Raw genomic sequence first — 13,181 nt, forward strand, 5'->3', positions numbered from 1 at the left:
ATGGTCATTCTTCCGAATTTTATATTTTTTTATTTCGTTTAATTTTTGTTCTCAGATAAATTATTTTTTGAAAATTATACTGGTGTGAAATTTGGAAACTTACACTTGTTTTTATGAATTCTAACGGGTTGAAAATGAAATATATTGTTGCAGACAAATAATAATATATTTGGCATGTAAAAATGTTGGGTTTGTTAGTCAATCAAAGAAACGATAATGAAGAGTTTGTGGTCAACTTGCAATATATGTAATTCTGAATTGTCTCTGATAATGATAATTGATTGGAGGATCTAGCTTTTGGTCATATTATATAATCGTACGGTCTAGAAGACATTTTTGGAGGTCCCATTATTAAAAAAAAAAACATTTACAGCACTGCCACTACCACTGCTTTTAGCTTAAAATAAAAATTTATCGAAATTATTTATATCTGCCAAACGATATACATCCATTTTAAAATGGGTATATATAATGAATATATCTATACTATTAAAAGGAAAAAAAGTCTTAAAAAATCTACTTACAAAAATTGTTGCACCCTTTCATTTTTAAACTAGCCTATTATAACTAACCAAATATTATAACTAAAGTTTATTATAGCAACACAATTTATGGACCCATACTTAAATTAACTCGATCACTACTAATATGTTTTATTTCCTAATCGATCATGTATCTTAACTCAAGCAAAACACACATAGTTAAGTTACAACTCCCCTTAGCTACACGTATGAACCAAAAGAAGACAAAATACATACGTTAACCTTATTACTAATCAAATTTTTTTAAAAAAAGATACGAGTATACAACATGTATTTATTTAACATAAGATATTATCTCTCATATCAATAGGTCTAACTCATTGTATGTTTCTAAACAAAAGAAATAATTTATCTACATTAAAATTGTAATAGTATTGATTATTACAAAACTTATAATTTGAAATGCATAACATAAATACAATGTGTTTAGTTTATATAACAAATCAAATATTTTATTATTTTATGTACTATTATAAAGTATATGCGAAGTTTAATTTATTTTTAAAGTATTATAAGATTTTCTGGGTTTTTGCGGATGAGCCGGTATTGGTTCACAGGTTAATAAAGGGATTTTGGGTCTTATTAGATTTTTAATTAATAGGTTTTCAATAAATAAAAAATTTATGGAAACATATTAGTTAGTAGAATCTCTGATAGAATACTACATGAATAATATAAGTCAGTCATAATTATATACGGCAACTGAGTTTTGCGGTTCGACCGCGAGTCCAGATTGAATATAAAAACATTGTTTATATCTTATCTCATTTATAAGCTATTTATGTACCTATGCTAAAAGAAGTTAAATCATTTGTAAAAATAAAATGCCTTCTTCGCACCATTTAAATGTATATACACTACTATTTATCAGCATTCTGTTTTAGTTTGATATTTTGGTTTTTGTTCTGTTTTGGTTCGGGATTTTGGTTTTGGTGTTTTGGTTCTATAAATTTAGAAACTGTTTAATTATTTAAAAATTTGGTTTGGTTTCAGTTTGGTTATTTTGTTTCAGTAGCAAAGTTGAGAACCGGTAAATATGCCAAAAAAAAAAATTGGTTAAATTTAATTTCGGTTTGATTCTGGTTTTTCCGGTAACTACAGATTTATAGATAAAAAATATTAGATAATTTAGGTCTTTCAGTTTAAATATCTTATAATTAAGATTATTTGGATAAAAATATCAGATAATTCAAATATTATTTTAATATTTTGAATAAAAATATATTCTGTAATTTGTTTGGGTAATTAGGTTTTTAAATAATATTTTTAGGATATTCAGTTATCTAGAAATTGAATATGTTTAATATTTGTAATTATATAATTTATATTTTTAAATTCAGGTACCCATTAGGCTCCCAGTTTGGTTTCAATATTTCGGTTCCACAGATATATGATATGTTTAGTTATTTATGAAATTCTTTTTAATTTTGATTTTGGTTTTTTTCAGTTTGGTATGGTTCGGTTCGTAGTTCCGAATAAATGTGTCCTCCAAACTTACACTATCTTATATATGAATTCATTAATAATGACGTAATTTCGAAAACAAACCCGCGCTTTCTAAGTGCGGGTTAAGATCTAGTATTTGTTTAAAATGGGTATATATAACCATTGCTTAAGATGTCGTTGAAAATATTTTATGATATCATCGCAAGTTATTTGAATAACAATTGATATATATATACCTTGCAAAACAATCCCCAAACCCGTGAAAACCTAACTATAAGTGTTGCCTCAATATAATATATCGTTTACCATGCAAAAAACAAACCTTAAACCCCAAATAAATACAAGTTTACCTATCAATTTAGAGACTTTTTTTTAAATGTTGGTATTAATATTATTTGGTTAAACTAAGCAACCAATTGTTTAAAATTACTAAACGACATTCAAGAATATTTAGAGCAGTCATGTCGATTTATTACATTTTAAAAATGAATATTCCCTTAAAATATTGTTTTTATGCCACAAGAATATTTAGTAACTGACTCAACATTTAAAACAGAATTTTCCCTAAATATGTATATAGTTTAAAATAATATCTAAACTTATTTTGTCTATTAAGGAAGAATAAAACGGTAACAAATCAACAACGATTTTCGGTGTAGCTCATATCGTGGCAGCTTATCGAAAGACTTGTGGACCAAGAACGAAGCTCATGTACCACATAATTGACCATGAAGCTGTAAAATATTTGCTACGTTGTTTCTTTAACCTAATAGCTTCTCTCTTGAGCTTGGAAATAAACTCATTCTCATGTTTTTTTTTCATGTGTAAAATAGTTGCATCAAAGCTACACCATTCAGCCACATGGATCCTTGTCATATGAACCTCTGTTAGCGTCATCCAGCTACACATTAGCTTGTTCAATAAGGATGATATGAAATATATAAATCTTGGTGATGATCTTAAGAGAAATGAGAGTGCAGGTGTAGTTCAAGTCCATGGGTTTGGAGGAGTTGTCTTCTCTTGAAGACGTGTAGTGGGAGAACTGTCTCAGCAGCTTGGTCGTAGAATGGTGTGATAATGCTCTACAAAGTAAAATCTACTTCCATTTATAACCATACATAATGCCATTGAGACTAAAGGAGTTAGTTACCTTAACTTAATACTTTTCTTGTGGGTTATTACAGGCTTCTATATGTTTAGAAGCTTGGGATGAAGCACTCAATGAGATAATCAAGTTATCATATGAGATGATCCAAAAGGTAGTGTACTCAGAAATGGGTTTAGATAATCATCAAATACATATTAGACAAGTACGCCGATGGTAGAAGTAGAACAATAACAAACGGAGATCCTAAACAAACAGCTCTCTAGCTTCTTCTTTATCATACACAAGACTCTCACCCAAAGTGGACGTAAACCTATTCCTTGGCGGATTTGTTGTTGAGAGCACATCAGACATGGAGATTGGAGCTCGGAGTGATCTGCGGAATCTTGTGATCACGTAGGAGAAGATGGAGTTGATGAAGAGCATGAGGGTGAGTAGCCACTCGAATTAAGTCACCTAACATAATTCTTATGCTAATCTTATGCTAATGCCAAAGCTCTGGTGAAACTCCGTGAGCTTGTCTGAGGTTTTGATGGAGAGATAGCCATCTTGTTGGTATGGTAGAAACATATAAAGATCAAAGAATCAATCAATCATGGGGCAAGTTTTAATCTGCAAAGCGAAACGTTTTAGTTAGACTACAAAACATTGCAGATTGCTGCAGGAAAAAAAAAACAGAGACAAGAAGAGAAAGTTGACCAAACACAAAACCAAACATACATAGAGATTTGATCAGCAGCAGAAGATCATTTTTCTCAGACAAAACTAAGTTTTTATATATACAAAATTGAACTTGTAAAATCTAAATCAAGTGTTTGTCTTCCGACAAGGAACTGCACAAAAAGAAACCATAACAGAGGAACATGAGTCTTAAGTTAGAAAGCAAGACTCTTTATAACATGAGTCTTTATAACATGAGAACCATGGTTAGCTCGTTCAAATCTATATCAATGACGCACAAAGCAAACAAAAGTAGCAAAGGATTAGATTGTTCTAAGAATCGTGATGTGTATTACCTTTGAACGGTGGATCAGATCACCAGACCTGGCGCCATTTTGGGCAGTATCCATATGATGATGTCTTTACTGGTGAAAAATACAGTACGATCAGAATAGACGCATGATTCTACCAGGGAAGGTGTTTGAATGACTTACAGTATTGAAGATGAAACTGGAAAGTTTCCCTTAGCTCTCCATCTCCAAAGTTTTCAACCATACCAGCTTCATCAGAGGGATCGCCAGAGACTCGAAAACCTCCCCTGCCTTTAAGATTTCGAAAACCTCTCTCAGATTCTCAGAACCGCAGACGATCTTGATATATAGGAACGGAAAGGCGTTACAGGAAGAGGAATCGCGACAACATCGAAGATCGGTTCATAATGATGGAGTAATAACAAAAGGGGAAGAGGAAGAGCCCTCGATTGAAAGATCTAGCGGAAGACGGCAACCCTATCGACCCCCGACGAACACACCCAGCGTCTCATGAAAGTGAAGGCCCAGCAAAGCTCACGCCTTTAAAAACGAAACCCACTCGACAGAAGAAAAAAAAAAAACTAAAGGCTGGGCCCCACAAATCTGATGACGTGCTTTGGGAGTGATGAAACTGTCTTATTATAATATGTAGATTGTTATCTATACTAAATTACTAATTAACGATTTTTTACATTAATCTAATTAAATTTTATTTCCCCTACTAATCATCAAAAAGTTTTATTGGGACAATTGAAGAAAGGAAGCAAACTAAAACATCAGCATGGACGTGACGTCGTCCGGAAAATGTATAATATAAGTAGAATTAGAGATAATTATGGCAACTTTTAATTGAGCCAAATAAAAACAAGGAAAGTTTCCTTAAATAACATTTACACAGTGAAAACCAAAACAGGAATTTGGAAAATAGTAAAAGTAAAATTGGGGTCCGAGAGTTCTAAAATGGAAACATATAACCTTTCACGTGACACAAACTATATATATCAAGTCATACCCTAAAGGCCTAAACACAACCAAGAATTAATATTGGCTTCGAAATCTCTGTAGTAAAATATCGGAAACAAAAACAGTAGTCGGATAATTTTATTAGAATTAGCATTTTGCCACACGTAATTACTTAGAAATTAACATTATTGTCGCATTGCAAGGCAAGTAACATAGACACTGTATGACACATATGTTGTCCGTTACACCATGTAAGCCTCCTGCAATCACAATTTGGCAGACTAACTAAATGTATTAGTACCTGATAAAATTATATGCACAACCGATAATTTACTACCAACTGTAAATAAAAATTAAAAAAAAAAACTTTTTCTCTAAATCTAAAATTGTAATATTTATAAAAATACTTTTGAGTTTAATAAAAACATTAAATAAAATGACGAAAATAGACCTTGCAGAGAGACATGAAAGCGTAATCTGACTGGCTATCACCCAGCCCCAAATCAGGTAAGCCAATCCCACCACCACCACCACTGAACTCCTTCAAAACGGCGTCGCGTTTCTGCTTACCCAACATGACACCCGGTTTTCTAGCGAAACCGGTTAACCAACCAAACCTTGTGAACCCAAGCTCCGTACCAATAACTTTATCAGCGCCAAGAAAGTTCTTAGCGAACGGCTCGACCATGACCCTAGGACTCGCCGTCACAATGTACCGTTTCCCGAACGCCTCGAAAATACGCCACGTGTCCCGCTTCAACTCTTTCTCGTAGACTCTTGCTAAGACGTGGCGGGCCACGTGCTCGACGTCGCCGAGCTTAAGGCCAGCGAATGTGATAAAGACTGCGACTTTGACGGCGAGGCTTTCGGAGACGAAGAGATACGTGAGGTGCACGAGTGGTACGGACGCGAGTAAGATCAACGCACGAAGCAAGCTTCCTGCTTTGAGTGCAACGAGGAAGAAGTAGAGGAGTGGTCTCGAGGAGGATGTTAGGGTTCCGTCAAGATCGGCGACTACGGTTTGGTTTGATCGGTCTTCAGCGTTTACGTTGTAGCTTGACATAGGCTTAAAGCGACGCCGCTTCGTCATCGTTCCCATGAGCCATGCATGAAGTGTGATTAGTGGCGAAGATAGAGAGAAAAAATGAGTTAAAGACGTGTAGGACACGGTAACAGAAGTCGGTTGTCGGCTTCTAATCCGGTCTACTTTACACGTTCTTTTCATTGTCTACCGAGGATAATAAGAATTTATTAATATTTGCTCAAAAGAACCTATTAAACCTATACACACAAAACATTTCATAATGTATTTCACGTTCAAGTTAACATTATGTAAGAAGCTGATGTGCCAATTCGTCTTTTTCTTTTTGAAATTCGTCTAGCGATCGTTTCTGACTTTCTTACATTCCACGCAAGTTACATGCGCGAACTCTTAACGACTACATAATCAGTGGCGGATCTAGGATGAATTTCTACCCGGAGCAAAACGATAAAACACTAAAAATATATTTATAAATTCAAATTTTCATCCAGGGCATTATTAAAATTTTAAACAAAATTACACCAAAAAAAATCATGGGGGCAGCTGCTCCACCCACTCCCCACCTAGTTATGCCGCTGCATAATCCTTAGCACTCGGGGTCTACTGTTCGGATTGAATTAGGTTATTCGGGTTGGGGTGTTTTGTATCAATTTAGAAACCAAATCGGAATTTATCGGTTTGGGTTTAGTCAGATTCAGTTCTTTTTTTTCTCTCTAAAAATCCGAACGAGCCGAATTGCATATAGTTCGAATGTGGCTCAAGTTTAAACCAACAAAAGAATTGAAAACCCAAGTTAAATAAAAAAAAACTAAAAATATTTGGGTAATTACTAATTAGACTTGTTGAATAATTTCCAGTTAATAAATTTTAGTTTAGCTATATAGTTATTTTAAAAATAAATCTAATAAATATTGTTAAGTATATGATTTGTATTTCAGGTATTTGAATATCTATTAGGTTCCTAGTTCTTTTCCAGTTTGATTTTGGTTTTTAGGTTTTAGAGAAATAAAATCCTTTCAGTTTTTTTTTTAAAGTTTTTATCCGATTTTGGTTTATTTTTTCAATTGGGTGCAGAGCGGTTTTTGGCCTAGAGTCATCATTGTGGCCTAGCTAGCTTCTTTTTTTTTTTGAACAAACCAAACTTGCCTTACTCATAAAGAGTTTACACTCTATGAATGGAGTTCGTTACAGACATAGCAAGAGCTGATTTTGCCACAGAATCAGCTCCCGCATTGAAGTTTCTAGAAATGAAATCGAAGGAAATTACATCAAACATGGTCATAAAGTGATAGATATCAAACATGATACCGAACAGTTCAGGTTGAGTCCCTCCCCTCTTCAACAGCTTGATCAGAGAAAGAGAATCGGATAGAACTGCCAGTGATCGGACGTTTGAATAGACGGTCAGGACAACTGCCCGATGAACAGCTATAGCTTCCGCCGTTAGTGCTGAAGAAACATGGCTATAAGCCTCAGAGACAGTGGAGAGGTTTCGGGTATTATCACCAGAGAAGATTCCGCCAATACCACAAGCTCCCGACGTTGCGTTCCACGCTGCATCGACTTTGCAAACAGTCTGACCATCTGGGAACATCGGGGGAGGGCCTAGCTAGCTTCTCAGTGGATAGGATAATCCTATTTCATTCTATATTTTTCTATATCATTCTAAAAAATAAACATCCAATTTCAAGAACACTTTTTTGGAAAACACCAATTAATATTCATTTAAAAAGTCCTTCCATTTCAAAAAGTTTTGGAGTAAATTGGATGATGATATCATTTCATTAAACTTTATATAGAATTAATCATATCATTTCATCTATTTCTTTTATTAGTCCTTAGTTACAACTTACAACCATAATTTTGGACTAATAAAACCTTTAAAATCAATTATAAGAATAGCTACAAGAAATTAAAAGCCTTTAAAGTTTATTGACTTGTCCCTAAGTAATTATCCAGAATCAAGATTCTTGGGGTTTGCTGAATCAGGTGAACCTCGATCGAGAAATACAAATCATAAATTTTAGTATAGGTCAAGCTTGGACGGCTACAAACCTACAATAGTGGATACCATCGATTCTCACAACTTGTCTTGCTGTTTGACAGGAAGAACATGACATCAGCATTGAGACTTTTCCAAACTTCAGAACTATCACACGATACAAGTTTTTCAGATAAAGATAGATTTTGTTCTATACGAAGTACAATCGATGAAGAATTTACTTTTAAGTGATCACTGATTTAAGTACTTCACGGGAACAAGTAGAAGCTCACTTTTCTTGCTCACGGTAAGCCCAGGCGCTTCCTCCATGTCGACATCTTCAACCACCATGCCTTCAGGTAACTCCCAGTCAAAATGATACAATAGACTCGCCAGACCAAACTCCACCATAGTCGTCCCCATGTACATTCCAGGACAGATTCTCCTACCACTCCCAAACGACAACAGCTCAAAGTTTTGTCCCTTTGCATCAATGTTATTATCCATAAACCTCTCGGGGTAAAACATCTCTGGATCCTTCCAGGTATCCGGATCACGCCCAATAGCCCAGACATTCACATGAAGACGTGTCTTGACGGGAATCGTGTAGCCGCCGATCTCAAACTCCGAGGTTACTTCTCTTGGAAGTAGAAGTGGTGTTGGAGGATGTAGCCTCCATGTTTCTTTGATCACCATTTTCAGGTATTTGAGCTGATCTGTGTCATCGAAGCTGATTCTTTCTTTGTTCTTGATTTGGCTTCTGATTTCGGTTTGAAGTTTCTTCATCACTCTAGGGTTTCTAGCAAGTTCAGCCATTGCCCATGTCATTGTAATTGCAGATGTGTCGATTCCTCCTAAAAGAATGTTCTTTTTACAAAGAATATTAAAAAAACATGTAAGGATCTCATACAGTATATTAGTTGTGAATTTGCGATGCTTTTAAACCTGTCCCAAACAGCGAACCAGATTACCTACCACTTTACCAGGTCAATGGATCAATATTAAATCCACATAACTAATAATGTATCATGTTAGTTGATTTTTGTAAAATTTTATAACAATTCCACTTATTTTCTTCAAACAACATAGTATATATAAACAGAAGCTAAAATTCACAAATAACATATTTTATTCAATATATAAAAATACAATTAAACAAAATGATAAAGTTTAATTAATATTTTAAAGAATTTTAATTATGAGTCATTCAATCAACAATTAATGCACGTTTTACTGAGCTTACTTTACTGGGTTTATGGCTAACATGTTTTAGACTGGGTTAGTGACTATTTGTTTATATGTGACCATGCTTACAAGTCCCGCCGCAGATCCGGGTTGGATTTAATAACATTAATCATAGATTGCAAATACTACTAATAGATAATCTCAATTCATTTTTCGATATATCAATATATTACGGAAAATTTGTTTCCTTAGTACCAAAATTATCAAATAAAAACCTAGCTAATTTCAATATATGGTGTACAAATATTATAAATTATAAATTATAAATTAAAAAATATTAATATAATTTACTTAATATGGGTTAATTTCAAACTAATCTCTTATTTTTATTATTTTCAAATGATTTTGATGTTTGATAATTATGTAAATTTTAGAAAAGAATATTTAAATTTAAAACTTGTAACTTAAATTTTAGATTGATATATGTGTGTATATATATATATATATATATCAATTTGTTGATTAAATAATAAAAGTATAAAATACCAAAACACTAGTTTATAAAGACTTTCCTGTATTCTTATAGCGTACCATCAAGATTGCTTTGATATGATTTCTTGTGAGGTTGTCAGTTCCAACAACAGTTCCTTCCTTCTCAAACCTCAAGAGCATGTCCACAAAATCTTCACGCCCTTGTCTATCTCCCTCTTTATGCAGATCAAACAACTGTTCATAGAACGCATCCAAATCTCGCACGCTTTTCTCTCTCATCTTTTGTAAACCCGTGAACTGGTCGATGATCCAACCAACGTGCGGAATAAAATCTGTGGCAGAGAAGCTTCCCAACGTCTCGAATGCGTCACGGACTAACTTGTTGAATCTGTCATTGCTAAGCACAGTTCCCTCAAAACTCACACCAAATGCCGCCTTACATACCACACTTACAGTTAAAGCAAGAAACGTCTTGGTTAAGTTAACCGGATTTTTAAGAGAAGCTGATTCAGAGATCTGAGCAATCACTTTCTTTATTTCCTCGTCTTTGATGGGTTGAAACGAGTGAATTTGTTTAGCACTAAAGAGTTCCCGAGCACATAGCTTCCTTAGTTCTTTCCAGTAATCATTGTACGGAGAGAAAGACATGTCTTTATTGTTGTAAGAGAGTTCTCTTGCCCCTGAGGTGTTAGGAGAAAAGTTAATGAGGTAAAAACCGCAAAATGATTTTTCCACCGGAACCGCAAAAACCTGTTTTTCCGGTAAAACCACAAAAACGTGTTTTTTCGCCAAAATTGCAAAAATATATTTTCTCGCCAAAACGCAAAAATACGTTTTTCCGCTAAAATCGTAAGAACGTGTTTTCCGTCAAAACCGCAAAAAATGCGTTTTCTCGTCAAAACTAAAAAAAATTTTAGCCGTAAAACTACAAAATTATATTTTCTCCCAAAACCATAGTTTAAAATAATTATACTTTAGATAATTAATAAAAAAATAATATACTGAAACAAAAATAAAATATGATTAAATCAAAACAAATGTATATTAGTAGTTTATTACTAAACTAATCTAGATAAAAATAAAAAAAATAAAGAAACAAAGATACGTTCATTTAGATGATCTGGATGAATTAATCATCTGAATGAACAAATAAACAATCGCATAAAATCTGGATGGATCATATAAATGGATCTCCATATATAAATAGATCATCTGGATGGAGATTACATATGGTGAAGCAAATAGCCCATATATATACAAATACGAATGTATAAAGCTTCTGAACAGAAAAACATATATCCTTTAGGGCGAGATTCAAGGCATTTTAAATTAACTTTTCGTAGAAAAAAACAGATATTTCAATGAGAATTGAACCCATGAATTCTTAGATCCATACCATGCAATCCAAGAAATTCAGCCATCACTCATCAGGCCAACTAAAGTCAATTACTTTCATATGTATCGTGAGATACTGAGATTTACAGTACCTGCCAGTGGAGGACGGCTACAACAGTTGAGGTCATTGTCTCTTAGAGCTTGTCTTGCTGTTTCAGAGGAAGAGAGTATGACCGTTGGGACTTTTCCAAGCTTTAAAAGCATCACTGGACCATACTTCTTTGAGAGATTCCATAAAGACTGATGTTGCAATTCACCAAGCTGGTGTAAGTTTCCGATGATAGGCCACGTAGGAGGAGAAGGTATTGGTCGATGTTGTAGCCGCTTTGGACGTTTAAAGGCGGCAAGAAGAAGAAAGATGACTAGGAAGAGAATTGGTAGAAGGAAAATGTTAGCCATTTGTGAACTTTTACGCTCTGAGTTATGGCGAAGAAAGCTCATGCCTTCAATTTTTTAATCGCTAGGCACGACAACTTGCCAAAAAAATATCTTCTTTGGACCATCGTTAACCCAGTTTCTTGGTTCTTACTTTCGGATAAGAGATGGTTCTAAACTTTTTTTAGATTTTAACTAAGAAAAATTAACAACCGTCAAATAAAAGATATAAGAGCCGTCTCTTACCCGAAAAATGTAAAAAAAAACAAACAAGAAAATGTCAAATCATGGACTAAGAAACGGAGTTAATAATGCCCTAAGTATAATAGTAACCTCCGACCATGGAAATATGGAATTCCATAGCTTTTGGACACTTTAAACTACTTTGCCACCATATATATATAATTTTTCTTTGATGAACTAATGGAACTGGGTTTCACGAAATAATATTTTGATTCATTTATAAGTCGTTTAAAGAAAAACGGTTAGAAATGAAAAACTTTTCAGAGGAATAGATAGAGATTCTCTGGAACTGGTTAGACATGCTGAGAGTGAATGCCATGCATGGTTTGAAACTAATGAAGTGGCACAAGCTGTGACACAGGACACTATGAATGAGGAACCCCAAGCCGCATGTTTGGGAAATATTTGTCTATTAGATGGATCTTGGACTCTTTCAGCTAACTTCAGTGGATGTGGATGGATATGGAGAGATAGTTCTGGGAATATTCAGCTTATGGGGACAAAAAATTTCCCTCGACGGGAATCGGCCTTGCATTCAGAGGTAGAAACACTGCGGTGGGCGATGGAGAATATGATGCAGCACTCGACCTGCCAGAGCTTTGGGACAGACTGTAAGGAACTGATTGCTATGGTTAAGGATCTCCTGGCGTGGCCTAAGCTTTGCGACGGAATTGGAGAGAATAGAGACGCTACAAATCTGCTTCCCGGACTTCAACATCACTTACGTTCCACGGGCGTATAATCAGACTGCAGATTTTTTAGCTAAGACTGCTAGATCTTTCCGTAGAGAGTTACACTTTGTTGGTTGTTCTATTCCGGTCTGGTTACCCAGGTCACCTCAAGTTTGAGTAATAGAATAGCCTTTTGACGTAAAAAAAAAAAAAAAAAAACGGTTTCATGAAAGCTATATAGTCTTTTATTTTTATTAATCATATGAGAAAATTTTCAGATTTTAAATTTCATATTAACATGAATATGGTGGATTGGTGGTACGGTGGTATTTGGCTTCGATGGTATCAATTATGATCTATAAATTTAGTTTATACAAAGTACAATGAAATGACAATTTAAAAATAAGAGTATTTTGCAGACTATGTATTGTGCATACTGCATAAACAGAAAACCATCTACAATATACAGCATATATAGTCCTGTTTTGTCATTTCTCAATGGTTTTAAAAATATCTTGGGCTTGTGGTGCACAATGGCCGTAATTAATGCGCTGAATTTACAACACAGGATGATATTATGTGATGTCGAGAGTACTGAATATCCCTTATATATTAATTGAAAAGCATTTGAAAAAATAGAACCTTAATTTTGTATTAATTAAAAAAAATCCCAAATCCTAGGTGGCACTCTAAATGCCTTCTAAATTTCATTTCAAAGAATTCTAGAGCATCTAATATAAAGTATAGTTTAATCTAATGGTGTCACATTA

General features: G+C 34.1%; 2 protein-coding genes across 3 annotated transcripts; both read right to left on the bottom strand.

Annotated features, from left to right (window-relative positions):
- Positions 1-3,210: 3,210 nt before the first annotated feature.
- Positions 3,211-6,279, bottom strand: LOC106415170 (glycerol-3-phosphate 2-O-acyltransferase 6-like). 2 transcript variants are annotated; one of them, XM_048769608.1, is made up of 5 exons: positions 5,479-6,279; positions 4,433-5,287; positions 4,248-4,355; positions 4,110-4,178; positions 3,211-3,705 (listed from the first exon to the last, which is right to left on the bottom strand). In XM_048769608.1, the coding sequence occupies exons 1-2, from the start codon at positions 6,250-6,252 to the stop codon at positions 5,270-5,272; spliced, it is 792 nt and encodes a 263-aa protein (XP_048625565.1). In that variant the 5' UTR covers positions 6,253-6,279; the 3' UTR covers positions 3,211-3,705; positions 4,110-4,178; positions 4,248-4,355; positions 4,433-5,269. The 2 variants fall into 2 exon arrangements, with proteins under 2 accessions (XP_048625565.1, XP_048625564.1); XM_048769607.1 differs by having other exon boundaries at positions 4,248-5,287.
- Positions 6,280-8,077: 1,798 nt separating this feature from the next.
- LOC106360381 (cytochrome P450 71B26-like) lies at positions 8,078-11,610 on the bottom strand. Its single transcript, XM_048769609.1, has 3 exons — positions 11,215-11,610; positions 9,827-10,407; positions 8,078-8,917 (listed from the first exon to the last, which is right to left on the bottom strand). Exons 1-3 carry the CDS (start codon positions 11,561-11,563, stop codon positions 8,303-8,305), a joined length of 1,545 nt encoding a protein of 514 aa, XP_048625566.1. The 5' UTR covers positions 11,564-11,610; the 3' UTR covers positions 8,078-8,302.
- Positions 11,611-13,181: the final 1,571 nt, after the last annotated feature.

This window comes from Brassica napus, chromosome C9 (genome assembly GCF_020379485.1).
Source record: "Brassica napus cultivar Da-Ae chromosome C9, Da-Ae, whole genome shotgun sequence".
NCBI classification, from domain to species: domain Eukaryota; kingdom Viridiplantae; phylum Streptophyta; class Magnoliopsida; order Brassicales; family Brassicaceae; genus Brassica; species Brassica napus.